At 51.8% G+C, this 24,393-nt stretch overlaps 2 protein-coding genes across 5 annotated transcripts in view; both read right to left on the bottom strand.

Moving 5' to 3' along the window:
* DNAH17 (dynein axonemal heavy chain 17) overlaps positions 1–17,039 on the bottom strand; it is a 134,052-nt gene extending 117,013 nt beyond the window's left edge. The window contains 1 exon segment of the mRNA XM_032456706.1: positions 16,643–17,039. The gene's annotated coding sequence lies outside the window, so the exon portion shown is untranslated.
* A 140-nt stretch (positions 17,040–17,179) lies between these two features.
* Positions 17,180–24,393, bottom strand: part of CYTH1 (cytohesin 1) — a 68,598-nt gene continuing 61,384 nt past the window's right edge. For 3 of the 4 annotated variants that reach the window (XM_032456703.1, XM_014552569.2, XM_032456705.1), the window contains exons 11-13: positions 21,592–21,663; positions 20,758–20,912; positions 17,180–19,080 (exon numbers count right to left, since the gene is read on the bottom strand). In XM_032456703.1, coding sequence (XP_032312594.1) covers positions 19,002–19,080; positions 20,758–20,912; positions 21,592–21,663 — 306 coding nt within the window. In that variant the 3' untranslated portion in view covers positions 17,180–19,001. Of the gene's footprint in view, positions 20,392–20,757; positions 20,913–21,591; positions 21,664–24,393 lie in introns of all 4 variants that reach the window. The other variant, XM_032456704.1, reaches the window with a different exon arrangement.

The raw sequence follows: 24,393 nt of genomic DNA, 5'->3' as shown, positions 1-24,393 counted from the left end.
GTCAATGTACTAAACGCTACTGAATGAGTCACTTTAAAGCGGTTAAGATGGTAAATCGTATTAGATGTATTAACTGCAATCTAAAGAAGAGAGAGAGGGAAAAAAGCTGCCTCTGTGGTGAGGGTGTGGAAACACTGAAGTAAGTCCGGGGCTTTGCCCAGGCAGTGAGGCTCCACAGGGTTTGATGCCGGCAGCTCCCCTTCGGCCACTCCCCCAGCTCCCGGAGATGCCCTTCCACCTCCCCGTTCAAGGTCCAGGCTGCCCCTGCCCCACCCGGGTCACAATCACTGCCCTAGATCCCTTCTCTGTACTGGGCTGTGCCGGCAATCCAGGCACGATTCTGTCCCCATAAAGTCACCCCAAATGCCCCCAAGCCGAAGCACCCAGGCCCCAGTAGGGCCCCTCACCACACCCAGCCCCGTTCACCTCCCGCCTCTCCGCCTAGCATCACGTTGAAGGTCAGCCCTCCATCCCCCGTTCAGGACCCATGGTCCCAAGGGGATGTCAAGGGAGCTACAGCTTCTGTTTTTCTGACATTCCTGTGCCACAATTGAAACTGCCCCCTGTGAAAGCAAAGAAACCCAAATTGAAAAGGACACTTGATCAAACAGTATAACCAAGACACAGGCCCTGTTCCCAGCTTGCTCGGGTGTGGTGTTGGGGGGTGGGGAGTGGCCCAGGGCCCCCGCCTGCTCCCCGGGCTCGCCGCGGGGAGGGCCGGGCTCCGAAGACCCTCACCAGCCCCTGCTGGGGGCTTGGCCTTCCCCCGGGAAGGAGCGTCGGCAGGGGACCGGCCAGGACTCACCGCAGGGCCCCTGCTCACAGGCTGACGCACCACCTTCGCTTCACAGACTCCTGCGAGGCCGGGGCTTGTGATCCTACTGTGCAGATGGCGAGGCCGGGAAGCATGGGCCCTCGTCACTGTTAACGGGTGAAGATGGCGCCCGTCCCCACTCCCGGCGGACTGCGCGGGCCCCAGGTGACACATCTGAGACTCTGGGCTTCGGTCAGTGCAGCCCCCCACCCCACAGCGTCGAATGCTAAAACTGTCCCTTCTCCTGCTCCCTCACCTAGACCGCCTGGCCCCCCGAGTCCTTTCTGCAGCCGGCCCCAGCCCCCCACCCCGGCCCCACCCAAGCCTTTGCCGTGGCCCCCATGGGTCCAGGCCCTGGTCGGCCATGCCCAGTTTGTCTCCTTCCCAATCCTTCTGCCCAGACACTGAGATGACTTTCCCATTTCCCAAGGGTGTGGCCCTGGGGGAGACAGAGCTGGTCTCATCACCGGTGACCCACAGGCCTCCTGGGAGGGGAAAACACAATTCCACGCTGGGCTGGGAACTCAGCGGGCGGCCCCCTGGAGACTAGGTTTTCTGAGATGCCCGGACCCCGAGCTCTTGGCCTCTCCCAGGCCTTATCAGGGTTTCACAGAGCCAAGCCAGCTGTAAAAGTCTTCGAGTTCACAGCCCCCCTCAGGGGTCCTGGGAGTCGGCACCCTTTCCTGTAGAGGACCCGGCAGTAGGCAGCGTGGGCTTTGGAACCCCGACGGTCTCTGCGGCAACCGCTCAGCCCCACCGCCGCAGTGGACAGCGCACGGAAAACGGCTCAGCGCTGTCGTGTCCCTCAGACACACGCTCAGAAGTGGGGCTGCTGGGTCCTGTGGTGGTTCTATTCTCAGTTTTTTGAGGAACCTCCACACTGTTCTCCACAGTGGCTGCACCGATGCATGCTCCCTCCAACAGTGCCCAAGGGCTCCCTTTTCTCCACGGCCTCGCCGAGCTCCTCTCTTACCAAACAGTGCTCCCGACAGGTGCGAGGCGATACACGTCACTGCGGTTTTGGTTCGCATTTCCCCGATGATCAGTGATGTTAAGCACCTTTCTGTGTATTTGTTGGCCGTTTGTGTTTCTCTTTGTAAAAATACCTACTCGGGTTCTTCTCTCATTGTTAATTGGATTATTTGTATTTTTGCTATTAACTTATTGTATGAGTTCTCTCTGTATTTTGGATACTAACCCCTTTTCAGACACCTGAGTTACAGATATTTTATCCTGTTCTGTAGGTTGTCCCTTCATTCGGTTGACGGTCCCTTTGCTGTGGGCAGCTGTTAAGGTCGGTGCAGCCCCACGCGTTGAGTTTTGCTTTTGTTGCTTGTGCTTTTGGGGGTCAGATTCAAAGAATCATTGCCAAGACCTGCGACAAGGAGTTCTCCTCCAATGTTTACTCCTGGGGGTTGCATGGTTTCGGGTGCTGTGTTTAAGAGTTAATTTTTGTGAGTTGGTGCAAGACAGGGGTCCAGTTCCATTCTTTTGCATGTGAATATCTGATTTTCCCAACACCGTTTATTGAAGAGACCATCCTCTCCTTTCCCTGTTGAGTATTCTTGGCTCCCTTGTCAAGTCTCAGTCGATGGCGTATGCAAGGGTTTATTTCTGGGCGCTCAATTCTTTCCCGTGAGTCTGTGTCTATTTTTATGCCGGAGTCCTGCCGACTGCTGTAGCGTCCTAGCACGGTTTGAAGTCAGGAAGTGCAATGATTCCAGCTTTGTTCTTTTTTTAAGGTTGCTCTGGCTATTTGGGGTCTTTCGTGGTTCCATACAAATTTTAGGATTTTAAAGAAGTTTCTGTGAAAAATGCCATTGGACTATGTAACAGGAATCGCACTGAATCTATACATGGCTTCGGGTGGTACGACGTTTTCAAAATACTAACTCTTGGGACCCGTGAACATGGAGTTGATTTATGCAACTCTTCTTCAACTTCTTTCGTCAGTGTCTTGCAGGTTTCGGTGTCTAGAGCTTTTCACTTCTTGGTTAAATTTACTCCAGAGTATTTTATTGTTTTTGAAGATACTGTGAATGAGATTGTTTCCCTTATTTTTTTCTTCAGATAGTTCATTGTTAGTGTATAGAAATGCACTGATTTTTTTAAGTTGCAAAACCTTTTATGAAATACGTTTTTATAATTAAATAACTGATTTCTTTTTTTTCTGTTTGGTAGCTATATAATTTTTCCTTTTCCAGTTTTATTAGGCAGAATTACTACAGTTGGACTGCACATTGCATTGCAAGTAAATACATATGTACAGTATACTGCACATTTTAAGTTCACGTATATGTACTAATTGTTTCTAAGAACAGGTTAGAGCTTTAGCTTTTCAAACTTACGTAGTTATCAAAGGCATAAAGCGAACGACAAAATAAGAATCAACAGAATGCGGCAATCCAATCATAAAGGACAGTCAGGTGGGAATGCACCGATTTCTGACGTTGATTTTGTATCCTGAGATTTTATTGGACTCATTTACCAGCTCTAACAGTTTTTTGGTGGAGTTCGTAGGCCTTTCCATGTGTAAGATCATGTCATCTGCAAACAGAGACAGTTTTAGTTCTTCCTTTCGGGTCTGAATGGCTGTGACGCGTTTTCTCGCCGGGCTGCTCTGGCGGGGACCTGCAGCGCTGTGCTGAACAGCAGGGAGGGGGGCACCCTGGTCCCGGACCTCGGAGGAGAAGCTGTCAGGCCTTCACCGCTGAGGATGACGTCAGCTGTGGGCTTGCCATTTACGGCCTTGATTATACTGAGGTATGTTCCCTCCATACCCATTAAAACCCTGAGAGTTCTAATCATGAAGGATGTTGTCATTTAGGGTTTTCTGAGGTATAAATTATAGACAGTAAAACTCGCCCTTTGGGGTGTACAATTTGATGTAACAGATGCGTACAGTCGCTATTTATTACATATATAACATTTTCATTTCCCTTGGGCGAATGTCTAGAATAGGATTCCTGGATCATACGGTAAGTAAGTACATGTTTAATTTTTTAAGAAACTGCCAAACTATCTTCCAAAGTGCTATTTCTGCAAGCGGTATATGAAGTTCTCCCTCACAAACAGTTGGTATGGTCAGACTTTTAACTTCTATCCATTCTAGTAGAAATATGTATCTCATCGTAGTTTTAATTTGCATTTCCCTAATGAACATGTTGAGCATCTTTTCATGTGTTTAATTGCCATCTGTATCTCTCCTTTGGTAAAGTGTCCGTTCAAATCCTTTGTCCATTTAAAAAATCAGGTTATTTGTTTATTATTTAGTTTTGAGAGATCTTTGTGTATTCTGGATATAAATCCTTTAACAGATATTTGACAATCACATTATTTTCTCCCAATCCGTGGCTTTACTTCTCATTCTCTTAGGTCTTTTTTTTTTCCCCAAAACCAGAAGTTCTTAATTTTGATGAAGTTCAGTTTATCAATTTTTCATTTATGGATTGTGATTTTGATGTTCTGTCTATAAAATCTTTGTCTAACCCAAAGGAACAAAAATTTTCTTTGATGTTTTCTTCCAGAAGTTTTAGAGTGTTAGGTTTTTACACTTAGATCTATGATCCATTTTGAATTAACTTCAGAATGTGAGATACGGTGGTTTATACTTTTGCATGAGGATGTCCACTTGTTCCAGCACCATTTGTTGAAAAGACTATGTTTTCTCCTTTGCGATGCCGCCTACCTTTGTGGTAAATAAACTGACCATAGACGTTCGTGTCCATTTCTGGACCTTCTATTCTGTTCTACTGACTAATTTATTTATCTTTGTGCCAACACCACCCTGCCTGGGCTCCTGGAACTTTTTATAATAAGCCTTGAAATCAGGTAGTGTAAGTTCTCCAAGTTAGTTCTCCTTTTTCACAGTTATATGGGTTATTTTAGGTCTTCGGTGTTTCCACAGCAATTTTAGAAACAGACTGTAAATTTCTTCTTTTAAAAAAAGCTTCTGGGATATTGATTAGGACTGTATTGAATCCATAGGTCAATTTGGGAAGAAATGACATCTTTATGATTTTAAGTCTTCGGATCCGTGAACACAATATATCTCTCCATTTATTTATGTCTTTAAAAGTTCCTCTCAGCAATTTTTTGCAGCTTATTGTCAGCAAATTGCTACCCAGAAGATAATTAAATACACACACACACACACAAACCTGCTTCTGTAACACAAAGATAACATTTTAACAGTGAATGAGAAAATAACCACTTTTGGAAGAAATTCTTCTTTTAGACCCTTCTAGTTAGAAAGCCAGGTATTAGGGATTACCTCCATGGTTATACTGACTTTGTCACCAAATATGACATAACTGTTTCACCTGTTAAAATCTTTCAGATTTGTTCACCATGGGGACTGTTCTTAGTGTTACTTTAACCATTTTCTTAAACATTTAAAAATATAACATCTTCCCTTTAGTTTATAAGAAAACCTGACCAACATGAGGGGAGATGGAAATTTACTATCCAAATTTTTTTTAAATTGCATAATAGGGTGGCTTAAACAACAGCAATTTATTTCTCACAGTTCTGGAGTCTGGGGAGTCCAAGATGAAGGTGCCGGCAGATTTGGTTCCTGGTTTGCAGGCGGCTCGACAAGTCCTCACCTGGCAGAGAAAGGCTGAGAGCAAGCCCTCAGATGTCTCTTCTTACAAGGGCACTAATCTCATCCTGGGAGCCCCACCCTCATGACCTCCACTAGCCCTGATCACCTCCCAATGGCTCCACCTCCTGACACTATGGCACAGTGGGTGACCACTTCAACATGTGAATTCTGGGGGGGGGGGGGGGGACGACACAGTTCAGTCTGTGTCAGGTGGTAAGATGATCATGGAGATAAAACGGGGTCTAAAAGTAACCTAAAAGAAAGCAGGAAAGGGGAACAAGAGAACAGGTGGGGCAAGCGGAAAAGAACTGGCCAGAGCGTGGGGTTAAATCCACCCCATTGATGATTCCAATAACCACGCCCCTCCCCGCGCGAGCCAGGCCTCGCTGAGAGTGACAAGACGGGGTGGCGGGAAGACCAGGGAGGGAGCGAGGACCACGGAGGGGGATCTTCGCGGACGAGAGACTGAAGTTACCATTTCCACCTTCGGGCCTTTCAGACCCGAAAATGAGACACGTCTAACACCGTAAAGCAAGCCACACAGCGATGGAACCCACCGGGGGGGCGCGGGGGGAACGTGCAGCCTCGGCGGAACGGGCGCTACGGCGAAGGCGCGGCGGCGGGGGTCACTGCGGGCCGGGGCTGGCGGACACCCGCGGGTCTCTGGCCCTGGTGAGGAAAGGAACTGGGGGTTCCCGAGCTCGCACCTGCAGACGGCAGCCATCCCCCGTGACGCAAACGGAAAGGGTCGCCAAGAAGGGGCAACGCCGGTCTCATGCACTTCCCGTCCTGGGATTTGCAAAACGGCGGACAGCGGAGGCCTTACAAGATGGGCTTTTCCACGGCTGTTCCGCTCACAGCGTTTCTTCAACACCCGCGGTGGCCCCGCTCCTGTGAGGTCCTGCGCTGGAGGCGGCTGGAACTGGTTTCCAAAACCCTGAGTGTGGGAGAAGGCGGGCCTCTCAGAGACGGTCCCTCAGGGCAGCATCCTGCGGGCTGCGACTCACAGCCGTTTCCACCACGGCGACGGGAGAAACCCTGCGCGGAGGAGCCCACCTTCACCTTGGTCCTCGAGGAGCCCGGAGGCATGTGGCTCCTTCACTTCCCCCATCACGCGTGCTGCCCACCAGGGGCTCCGAGGCTCCACCCCCTGAACCGAGAGCTCCACCCACCGGGGTTTCCGATCACCCCTGAACCCCCCGCACCTGACACGGCCTAGGGCTGGAGTTGGCCCAAGACTATTTGTGGAATGACTTAACTACCAGTCTCCACCCCACACCCAGTTACTTTGGCCACTGGGACACGTCTGGCTGGGATGTGTGGCTACCGAAGTGCCACCACCACTGTGTAACTGTGTCGTTTTCAGTCGGCGGCGATCCTTCCAGGGCCCTGCCGGCCACACAAGGAAAGACTAGGGGATCCAGAACTTGAAGGTCGAGTCCAGCCGGCACATGGCAGTCTTGCTTGGGACTCTGGATCTTCGGCACCTGTCTCATTCTTGCCAGAGCTGAATGACCGTACTGGCTGGCAGGATCCAGGTTATGTCTGTCCCCTAGGCAGCCTGCTGTGATCGTCCCCTTCTGAGCAAGCACCCAGGCTTGATTAGAACCACTGACGCGCTCCTACAGCCACATAAGTGGGTACTGAGTACCTGCCACGAGCCTCCTCTGATGACGGACAAGGTGGGGGCCACGAATACTTGTAAACATAAGGATGACCAGTGACAGAGAAGCTATAGTTGTCCTACCATGTAATATGTTTTACCATGACTGTTTATAGACCCCCCCCTTTCCATGAGACAAGAGGCACCAGAGGACCCCCCTGGGCAGATGGGATGCTTGGTCAAGCTGGTGCAAGGAAGCAAGTGCTAGGAGGTTCTGAAGAAGAGACCTTTGTGGGCTGAGGTGAGAAGGGCGTTCCTTCTCCGGATGCTCTCAGCTGTTTCACCCTGAGTAGAGAGGACCAAGCCAGATCTCGGACACGAGGCAGCAGCACTGCACAAAGTGCCAGATCCGGGGCTGGAAGAGCGGAAAGCCACCAGTACTCTGGGCTGAAGGGTGGAGGGAGGGTAACAGACCAGCAGTATGAAGGGAGCCACCCATGGGAGCCACAGTCTTTGGTCAGGGGTTGTAGCCAGACTGGCCCTTTGTTCAAGCCACTGCTGGATGGGCTTCTGCTACCGGCAGCTCCAAGCACTCCTGAGAGTGAACCATCACGGTGGATGAGACAAACTCTGGCTTCTCCGATGCATTTAATGAACAGACCACAAATAACCAACTCAATGGTTATGTCTAGTGGATATACCTATTCTTAGGAATTATGCGCAGAAATGTTTGGGGCTAGAGGGAGGGCAATAGCTCAGTGGTAGAGTGCATGCTTAGCATGCAGGGGTCCTGGGTTCAATCCCCAGCACCTCCATTAAAAAGAGAGAGAGAAATAAAGAATGCCTTTTAAAAAAAAAAAGAAAGAAATGTTTGGGGCCTAAGGGCTGGGTGTTTGCAAGTAACCTTTAAATGGTTGAGAGAGAGAGAGAGAGGGAGGGAGGGAGGGAGGGAGAGGGAGGGAGAGCACGCAGTAACGGGCAGAGTAGCAGCAGGCGGGGCTGGGCACACAGGTGTTCTTTATACTATGTATTTTTGGCAACATTTCTGTGCTTTTGAAATTCTTCCAAAAGCAAAAAGGAAAAAATCATAAAAAGCAGGGCTTTTGCCCGCATGTGAATGTGTGTTGAGAAGGTGAGGTCCGGGGAGGAAAGGAGAGAAGGGCTGAGAATCGGCGATGGAATGAAAAGACTGAGGAGAACAGGTCGTCAGGGCTGATTCCGCTGATCCGTGCTGGGCGCCCTCCCTCCTGACTTGAAGGACTTAACACGTCTCGGAATCCTGAGCCATTTCATGATGAAGGAGACCCCATGCTCTTGAGTGGAGGGAGGGGGGTCCTCTCAGTTTCCCTTGTTGATGTAGAACAAGCCGTAGCCAGGAAGCCCAGGGGCTGTGAGCGGGGCACACAGACACTGGCAATGCCGCCAAATGGGCGAGTCCACCAGGGAGGCTGAGCGCACGCAGAGGCGGGGCTGCTCTCGCACTAACTGCACGGGAAACGCCCACCCGATGCAGATGCACGGGCTGGAGAGGGGGTCCTGTCAGCTGCTCACTTTGTTCCCAAGTGGCCACCTGCTGATGGTCAGTGTTGAGCCACGGCGTCAGGAGGAGGTTGTGCACAATGTAGACTGATGCTGTTTGTTTGATCTCTGAAGAGCACCTGAGCATCCAGCCACTTCAATGAAGTGGAGCTGAGGTCACAGAGGGTGAGAGATGCCCAGACACCAGGGTAGTAAGGACAAGGCTGAGATTGGAATCACCAGGCACTGGAAGGCTGATGTCAGTCCAGTTAGAAGGCAGACCCCCAGGGGCATCTCCAGGAGACAAAAGAACACGGTCCTGCCCAGAGGGCGGGGGTCAGCTCTTCCAAGACTCTAGGAACGACACCATCACTCAAAATTCTATCCAAAAAACACTGAGCAGCCGTTCTCGGGTGAGCTGCTCTGATTTTCAAAGCATTTTCCCCCTAAGTGGCCACTTGGATCAGGAAACTGGACACAGCTGGCTGGGAAGAGAAATGACAGTCCCCATTTACGCTCTGGGCAGCATGTCTTGGTATTTCTTTGGCCTCGTGACCCCACCCGTGCTTTTCAAACTAGAGACGAACATTTTAATGCTTCTGAGAAAAAAATAAACGTCTGGGGATAGCCAAGAACATCTCAAAATAATAAAGGAATAATAAGGGAGGTTTGACTCACCAACTATTAATAGCTCCTTTAGAAGTAATGTAGTGAAAAGAGCATTCTTGGCACAGGAAAAGAAGCAATTGCAAAAATATATGGAACTTAACACACGGTAAAACTAATATCTCAACTCAAAGGGGAAAGGATGATATAATGAATGGACTGTGTTGGCATCATCAGTGACTTTTCTGGAGTGAAATAAACTTAGATCCCTTCCTCATAATATAAACAAAAAGGAACTTTAGATAGACCAAGAATCCAAAGGCTAAAAAAGGAAAATTAAAATGAAATATTAGAAGAAAATTGAGGGAACGATTCATTTGTCCTGGAGCGAAGGCAACCTCCTTGAGTAAGATGAAAAACTCAGAACTATACAGGAAAACGGACATATTTGACTCTGTCAAATTAAAATTTTGGAAAACATAACACAGATAAAGTCAAAAGGTCAATATCAGACCTAGAAAAAACACTTGTGGTACACATGGAAGCTTAAGATCTCTTAATATCACGAAAACTCCTAAAATTGATTTTTTTAAGACAACCCTAAAGGAAAAGCGCCAGAAGGCATGAACAGGCAATTCACAGAGGAGGAAATTCAAACAGCCAGTGCAAAAGAGGGTCCATGATCACCAGGAGTCAGGGAAATACAAATCAACACTACCATGAGTTACCATTCCTCACTTTTTGCCAGTTCTATGTTATTGCAAATATTTTCTCCCAGGCTGTGGTTTGATGAAGTCTGATTTATTCCTTTTTTAAAACAATTACAGTTAGTGATTTCTGTGTCCTAAGGAATTTTTTCTTCCTCCGAAGGCCATATTCTTCTGTTATTTTTAGAAGCCTTATAGTCTGGGGCTTGGGGCTAGGTCCACGACCCATCTCAATCTCTGTGTATGTCACGAGGAAGAGGGTGAGGTTGGTTTATTTCTATTATTTATACAGTGGTCCCAGCACTGGTTGTTGGAAAGTCTTTCCTTTTCCTTTTCACTGAGTTGCCCTGGTGACTTTGCTGAACATCAGCTGAGTGTGTATTTATAATAGCTGCTTCCAAGTCCCTGTCTGCTCATTGCAGCATTAGTTCACCTTGGGGTCTGTTTATACTTGCTGTTTTTCCTCTTGAGTATGAGTCACATGCTCCTGCTTCTTTGCAAGTCTAGTTATTTTGGATTATATGCTGGAAAACGTGAAAATGCATTATAGGCAATCTGGATTAGGTTGTCTTCCTTTTAAGAGTGTTGAGATTTGCCCAATAATGAAAAGGCCTGGGTAGCCATGTGAGTGAAGCAGGGACTGGTCAAGCAGGAGATGGATCAAGAGCAAAAGACCAGCCATCTGAAATGGCCTGACCAGACACCCACTGTTTCCGTGGGTTTTCCCCTAAACTCCCACTTAGATTAGACTTGTTAAGTAAATCTGTATGGGGAGAGATAAGATCAATGTAACATTCCCTTTCTGCATATTGGTGCAAAACACCCCACTTTCCAAACCCATGCTAAGAGAATGATGTCTCGGTCATGCAACCTGGAGAGCACTGGACCACGGTGCTTACCTGAGTCCGAGACTGGCCTGAGAGTGTCCCGTTCATTGGAATGACCTGCAGGTGCCGCCTGAACCATGTGCTGATGAGGGGACCTTGGCCAGTTACACCACCTCCGTGTCCTGGCTATGCATATGTCTGCCTCCAAGGAGGGTCGTGGGTTTACTTAACCAAAGGAGCAATATGCTTATTATAACAGTAGGAAGTCCATGGATAATTGTCATGATTTCTCATGAGAAACGCCAAATGAAGAGGCCCGGAGCACAGCAGTGATGTGTACGTGGGACTTACCCAGCAAACACTCAGTGAGGATGATGCTGGAAACCGTAGCATGAGAGCTGACTTTAGGACCCCTCTGTAGCCGGGGGAGGGGGCTGCCCTGCCCTCAGTCTGTTTAGACTCAGCGCAAAGGTGATGCGAGGGCACCTGGCTTGACCAGGTGTTGAAGGGAAATGGCTGCATCTGCCAAGCCCCAGGCAGGGCAGGGAGCCTGGTGAGCGGGTGGGGAGAAATGGGTCAAGGATCAGAAGAGGAGGTGACACCCCAGAAACTGACTCCTTCTTCCTCCTTCTTATGCTACTTCTCCCCTCACAAGTTCAGAGCGCCTCCATCCCTAAAACTCTGGACCACTTGAAGAGTCAGAACCGCCAGCCCCGTGAGCTACTAACACGCCTGAATCACATTCTCTTGGGTACAGGAAACAGGTTCTGATAAATTAGTAGTATGACCCTGCCCGGCCCAGAGCAGCCCGTGGCTTTATTGTCATGCATTCATTTATTGCCATTTATTCAGCAGACATGCCCCAAGGGTCCTCCCTGTGCCCAGCGCTGTCCAGAAGCTGGGTGCCCAGAGACGACCTGAAGAGGCAGAATCTTTGCTCTCAGGGAACTGACCACCTAGTGCAATGGCCGAAATGACCACATCACCACATCCCTCAGGAGTTGTAGACACAAGAAATCCTTAACAAAATAGTTCACAAATTGAATCCAGTAATATGTTTTTAAAAACCATGACCAAATGTGTTTTATCCCAGGGGTGCAAAGTTGATTTACCACTAAAATGTTATTCAGTATAACTCACCACATTAATACATTGAAAGAGAAACTCAAGTGAGATTCTGCGTCTACACAGAAAAGCATTTGACAAAAGTCAGCACTTGCCCAGGAGGAAAGCTCTCAGCAAAGCAGGAAAACGTGAGAACATCTTCAACCTGATCACAAGCATCCCCGAGGAACCTACAGCTCTCACCCCACTGAACGACAAAAGCCAGATCAGGAATGAGGCCAGGGCGCTCACTTCCACCCTCAGCTCATGCCACGCCCGAAACTACCCCAAGATGGCTCAGACCTACCTGTAGGGGGTAAACCTGTAAAACTTCGAGGAGAAAATGTTTGTGAGCTGGGGTTACGCAGAGACTTCTTAGAATACAAAAGCACAAACCATAACATGAAAAACAATTTATAAACTTACTTCATCAGAATACAAAATGTTTGCCCTTAAAAAGGCACTATTGAAAAATTTAAAAACACGACGAAAAGTGGGAAGTAGGGGCTACACACTGGACGACCCCAGCGCTGTGACCTCTGGAGCGGGCAGGGCTGCGGGGAGAGCAGACAGCAGGCCGCAGAGAGATCGGGAGGCCCGGGGCTGGGGGCAGTAAGACTACCCTGCACGAATCTGTGACGGGGGGTGCGTGGCACTGCACGTTTATCCAGACCCCCGGAGGGGACAACAGCAAGAGTGAACCCCGATGGAAGCAGTGGCCGCTGGTTATGAGGTGTCGACGTGGGCTCACGGATTGTAACAGGCTCACCACGCTGGTGGGGGATGCTGATGCCGGGGGTGGGGGAGTGCTGTGTGCTGTGCCGGCGTAGGGCTGGGGGCACAGGGGGAATCCCTGTACCGTCCCCTCAATTAACTGTAAACCTAAAACCGTTCTGGGAAAATAAAGTCGACTACCAAAAATGAAAGTGCAAAGCAGGATCGACTTGAGCTGCGTGAGGAAGGGTGCCCCAGACTCTGGGCTCCCTGGCAGCCAAGATGAAGTGCAAACTAGACAGCGGCTCCCAGAGGCCCCGGGTTTACTCTGCTCAGTCACGAACGGAAGGTCGTGCAGGGCCCTCCCTTCAACCCCGCAGGGTGGACCAGGCTTGGCAAAGCTGCCTGTGCTCACGGAGAGGCCACTCAGAACACTCCTGCCCCACCGGCCTCACCCTAACCAGGGCGCAGGGTCGGGACGGGGAGTCAGACTTGGCCCCTGAGCCCGTGTGTTCTCACTAGGAAGGGAGAGCGCCGGGCCACCCCTTGCCTTTCAGGCCCTTGGCCTCCAGTAAAACAGGCCAGGGCCCTTCGAGATCAGGGCCTAAGAGCTGGACGGCCCCCAGGTAAAATCAAGCCACGAATGATGGCAGGAGCCCCGAGGAGCTTTCAGAAGGGCCTTTGCTGCCGGCCTGGGACAGAGCCGGTCTGAGTTCCCCGAGCTGGTGTAAGACCAGGCACCACTGCCCTCTCCCCAGGTCGTTTTGTGAGCACGAAACAAGGAGGGCTCCCATGCATTTGGCCTAGGCTGAGACAAACCACCGTGAAATTAAAATTCAGTGTCATTATGTGAAACTCAGCAAGCTGTACAATTAAGAGTGTTACTTTCCAAAGAGAAAAGAGTCAGCATGATGGGAATCCCTACGGGGAGAGTGCAGGGAGCTGGCAGGGGGCGGAGGAGGGGCGGGAAGACTCCCAGGGGAGGGGGGCCCGGCTGGGGTCTAAGAGAAGAACAGAAGCTTCCCGGGGAAGGGGGGTAACTTCCAGGCCGAAGGCAGAGCGACCTGGGGGGCCAGGAGGCAGGAGGCAGACGGTCTACGGAAGCACTGCAAGAACCCAGAAGCTGGAAGGAGGAAGGAACCGGGAAAGGGGCAAGAAAGAGCCCAGGCTGGGAGGCGAGCAGGGCCCGAATCCCAAAGAATACGGAGCTGGCCAGAGAGGTAGCGACAGTCCGAAGTCAGGAAGGGACAGGCCTGCAGGTCCTCAGAGGAAAGAGTCTGGACTGGATGAGGGAGGCGCTGGCCCGAGGTGCACAAGGGAATGCTGGCTTCTCCTGAGAAGCTGCCTGCGAAGGAGCACCGTGCACACAGGTCCAGGAGACGCCACGCGCTCGGGGCACCTGCAGAGACGCGGAGGCTGCAGGAAAGGCCGCCGGCCTTGCAGCCCAAAGCAGCATGTCCCAAACCTGTCTGAGTAACCCCAGAAGCACCTGGTGACATCTGGCAGGATGCTTGTTTATTGGGTGGTAGCTGGGGATAGTGGAGAAGTGAATGAAAAGGCGCCGAGACACAGGCGCTCAATAAATGGTCATTACGTCTCACCTGAGGGCATAAAGAACGCTGGTAGCAGCAGCTGAGACCACAGGACTGGTCATCTGTCCAGGAAGCCAGCGGAGGAACCTGAGAGGCTCCAGCGCCCGGGAGTGTCGGCAGGTGGTGGGCGGGCAGAGGTCGGTAGAAGAGCCTGACGTTGAGATGGCAGACAGGTGGGTGAGTCCAGATCCTCTTCCAGCAAAGCTGAAAGCAGGGAGGGGAAGCAGGCACTCGGCTGAGAAGTGAGCAGGAAGCAAGGATTCAGAGGCGACAGGATGAACTGTCAAACTCCGTGATGTTCACAGAATCCATGCACAGATGCTCACAGCCACATGGTCCATAATAGCCAAAAAGTGGAATTAGCCCAGTGCTCATCCATGGAGGAATGGATAAAAATGGGGTATGTCTGTAAAACAGGATACTCTTCAGTGCTACGAGGGAATGGAGCACTGACGCAGGCTACGTCACAGGGGAACCGCAAAAACGCTGTGCTGAGTGGAAGCAGCCAGACACAAGGGACTGCAGAGCGTGTGATCCCATTTCTACAAAATGTCCATGGCTGCGTAATATTCCACTGCGTGGATATACTGAGGTCTGTTCATCCACTCATTGGCAGATGGACGTTTGGTTTCCTCCCTCTGGCTGCTGTGACTCATGCTGCTGTAAGCGTTCCTGTTCAAGCTTCCTGAGGACATGTTTTCAGTTCTCGTGGGTGTCCACCTTTGATGGAACTGCTGAGCCATGTGGTTAACTCCACATTTAACTTTCTGATGAACCACCAAACTGGTTTCCATCTCACAGTCCCACCAGCTCATGAGGGCTCCAAATTCTCCACATCCGAACACTTGCTGTTGTCTTCTTAATTCTAGCCATCCTGGTGGGGGTGAGGTGGCATCTCATGGTGGCTGGGTTTGCATTTCCTTGACGACTTGATTTTGAACAGCTTTTCATGTGCTTATTGGCCATTTGTAGGTCTTCTCTAGAGAAACGTCTCCTCAAAATCTTTGTCCAATTTTTAACAGGGTTATGTCTTTTTACTGAATTCTAAGAGTTCTTGATGTATTCTGTCTGCCAGACTCTTCTCTGATTCACAAGTATTTTCTCTTATTCTCTGGGTTGCCTTTTCGCTTTCCCAGTGGCATCCTTTAAAGTACAAGCACCTTTAATTCTGATGAAGTCCAATTCATCTTTTTTTTTTTGCGGGGGTCGGGGGGAGGTTGCTGTGGTTTGGTGTTGTATCTCAAAAACGTCGCCTGATGCAAGGTCATGAGTTACATCTGTTTCCTTCTGAGTTTATTGTTTTCGCTCTGTAGTATTGAGGTCTTTGATCCATACTGAGTTAACTTTTGTAGCTGCTGTGAGGTAAGGGTCCAACCTGCTTCCTTTGCATGTGGATATTCAGTTATTCCAACACCATTTGTTTAAAAGGTAATCCTCCCGAACCCCACCCTTGAACTGCAGCACTCTCATCTAAAACCAACTGCCTGTAAGTATATGTGAGTTGATTTCTGGCCTCCTGATTCTATTCCACTGATCTGTACGTCTGTCCTTGCGCCAAGAACATGCATTCTAGATTGTGGTGTTTTGAAGTCAGGAAGCAAGTCCTCCAACTTCGTTCTTTTTCAGGATGGTTTTGGCCATTCTTCATTCCTTACATTTCCATATGAATTTTAGGATACGCTTTTCCACTTCTGCAAAAGGGCCAGCTGACGTTTTGATGGGGACAGTGCTGAATCTGCAGATCAGCTTGGGAGCAGCCACTGCAACAACGTTCAGCCTTCTACACCACGAACACCGGAGGCTTCCACTTAAGCCTTCTTTAATTTCAAGTTTCAGTGATGTTTTATAGTTTTCTGTGTACATTCTGTACCTTAAAATTTATTCCTATTTTATTCTTTTTGATGCCATTTGTAAGTGGACTTGTTTTAACTTCATTTTTAGATTGTTCATTGCTAGTGTATTGAAAAATGTGATTTTTGTATATTGATCTTATATCCTGAAACCCTGCTAATTCATTCATTATCTAATAGTTTTTGGTAGATTCTTTAGGATTCTCTCTACACAAGGTAATGCCGCCCGCAAATGAAGTCCGTTTTTCCCTTTTCCTGTCGGGTGTTACTTCCTTCTCGTGCCTGACGGCCCTGCTGAGAGCCTTCAGTACAATACTGAGCACGAGGGGCTGGAGGGGACAGCCCCTTGTCCTGTTCCTGTTTTTTCCCCAAATGAGAGACTTGGACATTTTTGTAATTTGAGGGAGAGGAATCAGTGGGGAATGAGACATGCACAAGAGAGGGGAAACCTGACAGAGAGCTCTGGGGAAGACAGGCAGAAGGAAGGAAGTTCCCTCCTTCCAGAGACGGGAGGAAACAAAGAAAAAGAATACAGCCAAGTTTGGCATCCGAAGGGCACCTGAAGGCCTCCCTTCTCAGCGCAGTCACGCGGGGCTGGCGGGGAAGGGAAGATGGGAACGTGCTGCGGTCCATAGGGGAAGACCGGCTGGTGGAAGGACTGCCCGCTGAGGGGACAGGCCAGGCCTCGTCCGTCTCCTTACCCTGCGATGCTGCGCGGAGTGTCTTCTCGGCCTTTGGGTGCTATCTCACTGTGCCTCTTCCCTGGTGTCATGGGGGCATAGCTGGAAACTGAAATAATACTGAAAATGAATTTAAAAAGCTGAAGATCCCTTTCTTGATCTTTTTTTTTTTAATATAATATGGTCTAGATTTTATTTATTTATTATTTATTTATTTAAATGGAGGTACTGGGGATTGAACTCAAGACCTTCTGCATGCTACCCACGCGCTCTACCACGGAGCTATGCCCACACCCCTTTCTTGATCTTAACGCAGTTAGACGTATGACATCTGCTTCTTCTTCCAGAAATGGGGGTGACGACCACACCAGTTACTTTTGCTTTGCTCCCCCTGACAGAAGACAGAACTGTGCCCCCCGCGTCCGACTTACAGCATCACTAGACTGAAGACGAAAGGTTACAGTGACGCCTAGTCCCCCACGCGCACACCGGACAAGCATGACCTTCGTGCTCAGAGCCCCCACCGGGCGTGAAGGAGCGCCACAGGCAACGAAGCGGTTTGGGCAGATTTGGAGTTTATTTGTTGCGGTTCCTTGGCGCTCGTTTACAATGCAAAAAACAAACAACAAAACCCCAAAAACCAACCAAACAAAAAACAAGTGGAATAATAATTATAATTTTTTAAAAACCCTGTCAACAACTTTCAGTTGTTTCTTTATATTTTGAGAAAACTTTTATTTTAAACAAATACAAAATAATCTGAAAAGAGAAAAACTATACACGGACTATTTACAGCTCTGATAAATAGGCTAACACTGGTCCAGGAGCCTGTCTGTCTCAGGAACGTCCGTGAGAACCGGCGCTGGGACCCGCGTGCCACCAGGGCGCCAGCACCAGCCCCACCCAGGCCCTGACTTCTGCTGCCCAGCCCTGGTTCTCCTGCCCGGAAAGTTCAAGTTCCCAGCCTGGACCCTCTTCCGTCACCTTCACCAGCCCCGGCATGAAAAAGTCCAAAGTCATTCCAGGACAGACCTACAGGAAGGGGGGGCCCAGGAGGCCGCCCCAATGCTGCTCCCACCACTCCCCTCACAAAAGCTATTTCCAGAGATGCGAGCCCGCCTGAAGGTGTCAGAGGAACCGGGGTCAGGCTGCTCGGCGACGCGGGGCTCTGCATTGCCCGGTCCTGAGCGATGTAGGGGAGCCACCTGCTCCGCCGGCCCTGGACGAGTCCCTGAGAGAACGGAGGAGAGCGCTCCATCACTGCTGTCAGGAGGCCAGCCTTCCCACCTCTGGCCCCGCCCGCCCTGCGCTGGTAAAGGCGCCCTCCCCTCCAGAGGGCCCACCCGGAGATGCGCAGGAGGGTCCAGGTGAGGGCCAGTGCTGAGGCAGAAAAAGCTGAAGTCCTAAGGTGACCGGGTAAGACCTGCTCCCTCCTCTAAAACGAGGAATGGAGTTGGGGGGAGGAAGAAGGAAAACCAAATGAGAGACAGGTCGTCCTGGGACCTCTGCTGGGATTACCTTCCTCACAGTTTTGGTTATTAGGTACGAAGCTCAAGGGAAGATGCTAACTTTCTACCTGTAAAGCCCAAGGAGACTGAGTTCGGCAAGAGCAAACAGGCAGGCGTCCAGCCGGCGCCCCCTCCCCGCAGTGCTCCCCAGGCACGTGGGAGGGAGAAGTGGGGCGCTGCCCTGCAGGCCGGACTGACTTCCTCCACCCTCTCGCCACCCCCCGCCCCCCAGACGAGTTCCCACCTCCACCAGCTCCCACCAGCCCCCACTGGTCCCCACAAGCTTGGGGAAGCGGGCCTGCTCTGCCCCCGCCCTCGGGGGCCCCAGGGAGCTCCTTCTCCAGGGAGAAGGTCCTCAAAGCGGACCAGGCAGAACACAGCTGGACAGCTCTACTTTATCTTTTTCTTTTTTTAAAAAACAAAAATATATCTTTATAGTACGTGGCTTCTCTTCCATTCCACTTTTTTCCTTAACATGTAATAAGATACGGATACACGTATTTATGGTGCAGGGTTCAAGGCTTCTTCCCAGGAAATAACCGAGAGGTAAATGGTCGGCTCTGAGCTCTGCTATCAGACCTGCTCGAGGAGAGACTGGGGGGCTGTGGGCCAGCGGGAGCCCTGTTCCCATTAGAGAGAAAGGCTCAAAACCCCTGTGCGACAGGCGTCGAGTCTCTCTTCCAGCGGTAACTGCCCACCAATCTCCCACTTAAATAGCTAGCAGAAGCTGAAGCTAGTCTCTAGGAATTCAGGGTGATGCCTGGCAAGCTGCCCATGCTCAGCAGCCGCCCCCGACGTGTGGGAGGCGCAGAGGACAGGGCCTCCGTGCCGGGCCCCAGGCCGGGCACACCGGCTCCGTGTGCTGCACAGGCTCAGTGTCTCTTTGTGGACGAGACCTTCTTCTTCCGCGCAGCAAGCATCTCGTAGAAAGGGTCCCTGCTGATGGCCGCCCTGCAACACAGACGAGGGGAGAAAGCAGAGGAGAAAGAGAGGAGACTGAGGAACAGGACCAGGAGAGACGACCCCGGGCAGGGGCCTCCCAGTGGCAGCCGCACCCCAGACCCCTCCCCACTCGACTGTCCCTGCAAAGACCAAGTCGTGGTGTCAACCTTCACGTGTCCACACACGGCATAAGCTTTGAGAGACACGTGGTACGTGGGACAAGGTGACTGTGGGGCGTTTGCTGCCGCCTCAGCCTGGTGACTGATTGAGTTTAGGGCGGCTGTGCACCCTCACCGCTGTGCTCTAACGCAGCAGCCCCCGCGGGGCTCCAGTTCCGCAGAGGGCGGCCATGAGCGCCACACAACCCAGTGTGTCACCCAGAAGCATCTGGCACGTGGTGCGTCTGGGTGTTGACCACAGTCTGTACCAAGCAACCTGAGTCCCCACGCCCACCAGTTTGAGAGCCAAGTGCACAGCTGGGCTGTCCCTGGGCCCCACCGAGTGGCTGGAGGCCTGCTGTGTCCGCAGCGGGGCGGGGCTCAGGCCCCTGCTCCAGCGCGGGGCCTCCCACTCGCGCACCGGAGGAGCGGCAGAGCCGTGGGCACTGGAGCTGAGCACGGCCCCCTGGGTCAAGAGGGCGCTCCCCGGGTCAGGAGGCTCCGGTCTAAAGACCGGCACCACGTCTGCGGTTGGGGACAACCTAATTCATCTCCCTGGGCCTTGTCCTCATCTGTCCAGTGGGGACACCCGTCCTGCTGCGCCGACCTTCAGTGGCTCCAGTGAGGATTACGGACGCCGAGCCGGAGAGTGCCCGGAGCACCGTGTCTGGAGAGCCCAGCTGCTCCCGGCAGAGCAAGGAGCCGCCCCCAGGCGGGCGCCACAGTCCCCTCAACAGAGGGGCTGAACGACCCCAAGGGTGACCACAGAGCGCTGAGCTCCTCCAGCCACAGAAGCACTGCTTACATGGAGGACGGGAGGTACCAGCACAGACAAAACCGAGGTTGGGGGGCTACGCGGGACCACGCGATGCTCCAGCGCCCTGGGTGGTACAGCCCACGCACCAAGACACAGGACATGTGGGGACCGGGCACGCACACTGGAGAGATCGGTAGGGGAAACGGATTCATCAACACATGATACCAGGCCAACCAGCCGTTCACTTGAGAAGATGAAGTTACATCCTTTACTTCAAACTATGTACAAAAAATAAATTTCATGAGGATTCAAGAGTCAAATTTCTTTTAAATGGTAAAAACAGCATACAGGATCCGCAGGTGACGAGCGTCCATTCCTTAGCCTCTGTGGGCCTCGGTGTGCCGTCTGTAAAAGGGACAACAGTGTCGTGCAGGGTTAAGAAGTGAGAAAACGCAACAGCCCTGTCTCTGCTGAGCTGCCACCACGAAGACGAGACCAGCTTCCTGCGACATGAGGAGGCCCGTCTGCAAGCTGGTACCTGTGCCCACAAGCCTGCTCAGTCTGCCCCTCTCTGGGTCTGTGCGCTGCACTGGGAGACCTGGATTTGAGGTGCTCTCTTAAAAGCATGGTGGTGGTCAAGAATCAGGGAAGGCCCCTGGGGGGGTCACAGCCACTCAGCACAAGGGGCGGAGGCGGGCCAGGCCGAGCACGGGGGAGCAGGGGCAGGGGCTGTCAGGCAGAAGCCGGCCCCCACGCCCACACGCCGCCTACCTGATGCACTTGATCCACTCCTCCTTCTCCTCAGGGGTCGGGGCCGAGATGCGGTACACCGTGTGGTTCCCCTCCACCACACGCCCATCGGCCTCCGTCTTGCAGGCCTTGATCACTTGGTCTTTATTGTCTGGGATGTAGAGCTCAAAGCAGTTCTGGGACCAAAGAAGAGGGGAAAGCGTGACAAAGATGCGAGGAGGCTGCTGACAAAGAAAACATGTTCATTTATTTCCTGAAAGACTCTTCATTCTGATCATCGTAAGATACAGACAACAGGCATTCATTCCATCTTTCCTGTGGAGAAGAGGGGCCGGGAATGCAGACTGTGTGCAAATGGGTCTCGTCAGCAAAGACATCAGGCAGGCATGTGCGGAAAACACGGAGAGAACTGCAAGTTACCCAACGCCTTGTAAAGCCAAGCCAGCAACGCGTACCCAGAACAAAGGAGGAGCGCAAGGAAGGGGTGGGAGACCGTGAAGCACGCAGCCCAACCAGGCGTGTGTGCTGCCGCCTTCTGAGGAGGGACAATTCTACACCTTGTGATATTCAGTGACGCTAAAGCAGGCGGACGGAATCAAAGAGGTCACTCAGTCTCGCCTTTGGCTTGAACTGTAAAGATGATTTTAAAAGTTAGGCTAAATTCAATTCAATTCACACTTTCTGTTTTTTTTTTTCTGAGCACGGGTGACCCTTGAGTGACACAGGGGTGGGGCACTGACCTCCAGACCGTGCTGTCCATGGGTCAGCTGTCAACCCGTGCAGCTTCACTCCTCATCCAAGAGCTGCTGCTCGCACCCCGTCCATCCCCCCAGAACATCACACCAGAACACTCACTGGCTTCTTGGAGTCCTCCACCTCCCGGATACTCAGATTCTCTAAAGGGATGATTCCGCGCGGCTCCTTATCCTACAGGAGGGTTGGAGAGAGAGGATCCTGTTACATTCCTTACGGTGCCTCCCCGGGGACACTGAGTCCACAGACCAGCTCGAGGGCCCGCACCTTATGTTCTGAAACAAGAACAGGGTCCAGGAATGCGTGGGTGTCACCAAGGCACATGTCCGGGTCCCTGTAACCGAGGGGCCTCTGAGAGGAGAGTGCCAGGGGAGGCTCCGCCAGTAGCCTGAGAGGTGAGTCTGGCAGGGGCCCTCCGGCGGGGAAGCTGCTAAGCCCCTTTCACACAAAATCATCTTGCCTCATTGCCTGGCTCGCCTACCTGTCTTTTAAGCCTCAGTTCCAGCTCAGCAGCCTAGCGAGCCCCAGCCTCACCCAGGCACCCTGCCCTGGTGCCCCTGATGCCTGGAACAACAGCTGAGTCGCAGGTCATCACCCTCTCATTTCATTTCTCCTCCCGCCTGCAGGGTCCTCGGAGAGACACTGACCGCCTGACAATGCCACCTCAACCGGAAAAGGCCCCTCAACTCCCGTCCAGAACAGAGCCCTGCATCCCCTCACCCCTCCTGGCCCTCAGCTGCTCCCCAACTCAGCAGAGGCCACCCCGACACGCACCCCTGCACCTGCCAGATGTCATCCGTCGGCCTTCACCCCTCCTCTCCCTGGTATCCAGACAACCAGCAGCCAGCGACTCTGTTCCAAGTTCAACAGTTTCACTGGACTAAGCCTGGCGCCAAGCGCCTAGGACAGTGTTCCCGAACCCCACGTGCGCTTTCGATCTGCGGGTCCAGGGAAACGATCCTTTCAGGGAAGCAGTCTCGCAGGCTGTCTCCGCACTTGTAAGCACCAGCTGCTCTGGTGCTAGGATCGCCCTTCTGCCTTTTCCGGTACAATCTCTGTGACCGCCTCAGGGGTCATGTTTTCGGCTAATCACTCCTTTGTCTCACCGCATTTGCTAGTAAGTAAGGCATAATTCGACAACTATATAGTTATATCCTTAACGCACAGTTTGGGTTCTCGTTTGCATGAAGTCTGAACCCCCTGGCGGGCCGGGCACTTGGTGTTCGGGCCACTCCCACAGCTGACGGGAGAGGCGTTGGAGGGAGCGCCCCTCAGACCGGCCTCCGGGGCTGCGGGCGGCCGGCACCCCCGGACGCACCGCCCACCAGTGCTGCCGCTGCGGGCAGGCCTCTCAAAGGAGCGCACGGTCCGGAGCGTCTGCTGCTACTACAGAAAGTGAGTCCTGGTTTTTCACTTTTCCCATTTCTCCAATTTCCAGCCAGCAGCAGACTTCACTACTGCCCCCTCAGGGGAGGCAAAAGGGAAGAATTCCTACTCAGTTTGCTTCTCCCAGACTCGCGGGCACGGGGACGTCTGGGGCTCCAGCTGTGGCACGGTACCGAGTGAGTTCTGCCCTTTCTTTACCTGGTGGCTACGTCCCCAACTTATTTCTAATAGATTTTTCCTCTGTGTCAGGTAATTCCGTGTGGTGGTCTCCACCGACCACCTTAACCCAGGCCCCCCAGCACCTTTGGAAGCGCTCTCTCTGGACACCTACTGCCTGATGAGACACTGGTGCGCTGCTGGAATGAACTCAGGTGATGCCACCAAGGTCAGCGTCACGAAGAACCTTGGGATTCTGGGACCTCACCAGCACAGCCACAGGGACCGTCCCAGGACTCAGAGCTGCACTGCTTAGGGGCCCGCAGATGGTTCGTTTTGACCCCAAGAACAGTAAAAAAAAAAAAAAAAAGACCTAAGAAAGATTCTAGTCACCAGCCTAGAAAAAAGGCAATACATGGGGCAGGGATGGGGGCACAACAGAAAGGAACCTAGCAGCTGTTCACAGTGGTACTCTGGGGCTGAGAAAGGAAAACTCTGCCTCTACAGTGTTTGGTGTATTTGAAATGCACGACTCTCAAATCTGAATGCATTTAGTAACAGAAAAGCAGAGCTTATGTGGCATGAGTTTAGCCCTGATAACACACAACATCCTGCTTCACATCCCCCGGAAAACTGCTGGACTGCAGGCTGATATGGCCCTGACCCTCCTCCCCCACGACACCAGTGGGCCGCGGACCCGCAGGGCTGAAACCCGCGCGGCGGGACCCCGCTTCGCCCCTGGGTGGCAGAGGCCGACGTGGACCTGCGTCCTGGCTCCCACCGAGCTGTGCAGAGGTCTGCCCGCCTTTCTATACCTTCATTAGGAAAGAGTCCAGATCTTCGTTTTCTCGGTAGGATCTCAGCTGCCTTGATCTATTTGACACAAAGGCCCAGTGCTGCCAGCAGGACACGGTCTGCTCTCCAACGACCAGGGAGAAGGGCAGGAACAGCCCCTCCGGGGCTCTGACAGAGGAGCTCGGAAGGTTTTCTGGTGCAACTTCCATTCTCACAGGCTCATTACAGAAGAGACTTGCATGGAACACCTATTTGCAGCTATAATTCCATTGCCACCGAATAAAAACCAACAAAACTTCCAGTTTAAGGAAAGTCAATTTCTTAAAGCTCCAGGTAATCTCTAACTTCCCATTTCACTTCACTTTCTTTTCCTCTATTGTACATTTTGCCCCTTGGCTCTTCCTTCTGAGTCAAGATTCTTCAGCACTTCTGCTCCCACAATCTGAGTTCTCCAAATCACCTTCATCTTCCTTTCAATGGAGCCACAGACACTTCTCTGGCCACGGATCCAAGTTCATTCTTTCCAGCTCGGCCCTACGACTGGTTTCTAAGGCCAGGTATGATGTT

The sequence above is a fragment of the Camelus ferus genome, chromosome 16 (genome assembly GCF_009834535.1).
Source record: "Camelus ferus isolate YT-003-E chromosome 16, BCGSAC_Cfer_1.0, whole genome shotgun sequence".
In the NCBI taxonomy this organism is placed as follows: Eukaryota; Metazoa; Chordata; class Mammalia; order Artiodactyla; family Camelidae; genus Camelus; species Camelus ferus.
Note: the sequence above shows the minus strand (reverse complement) of the source record. Positions and strands in the feature narration are given on the sequence as shown.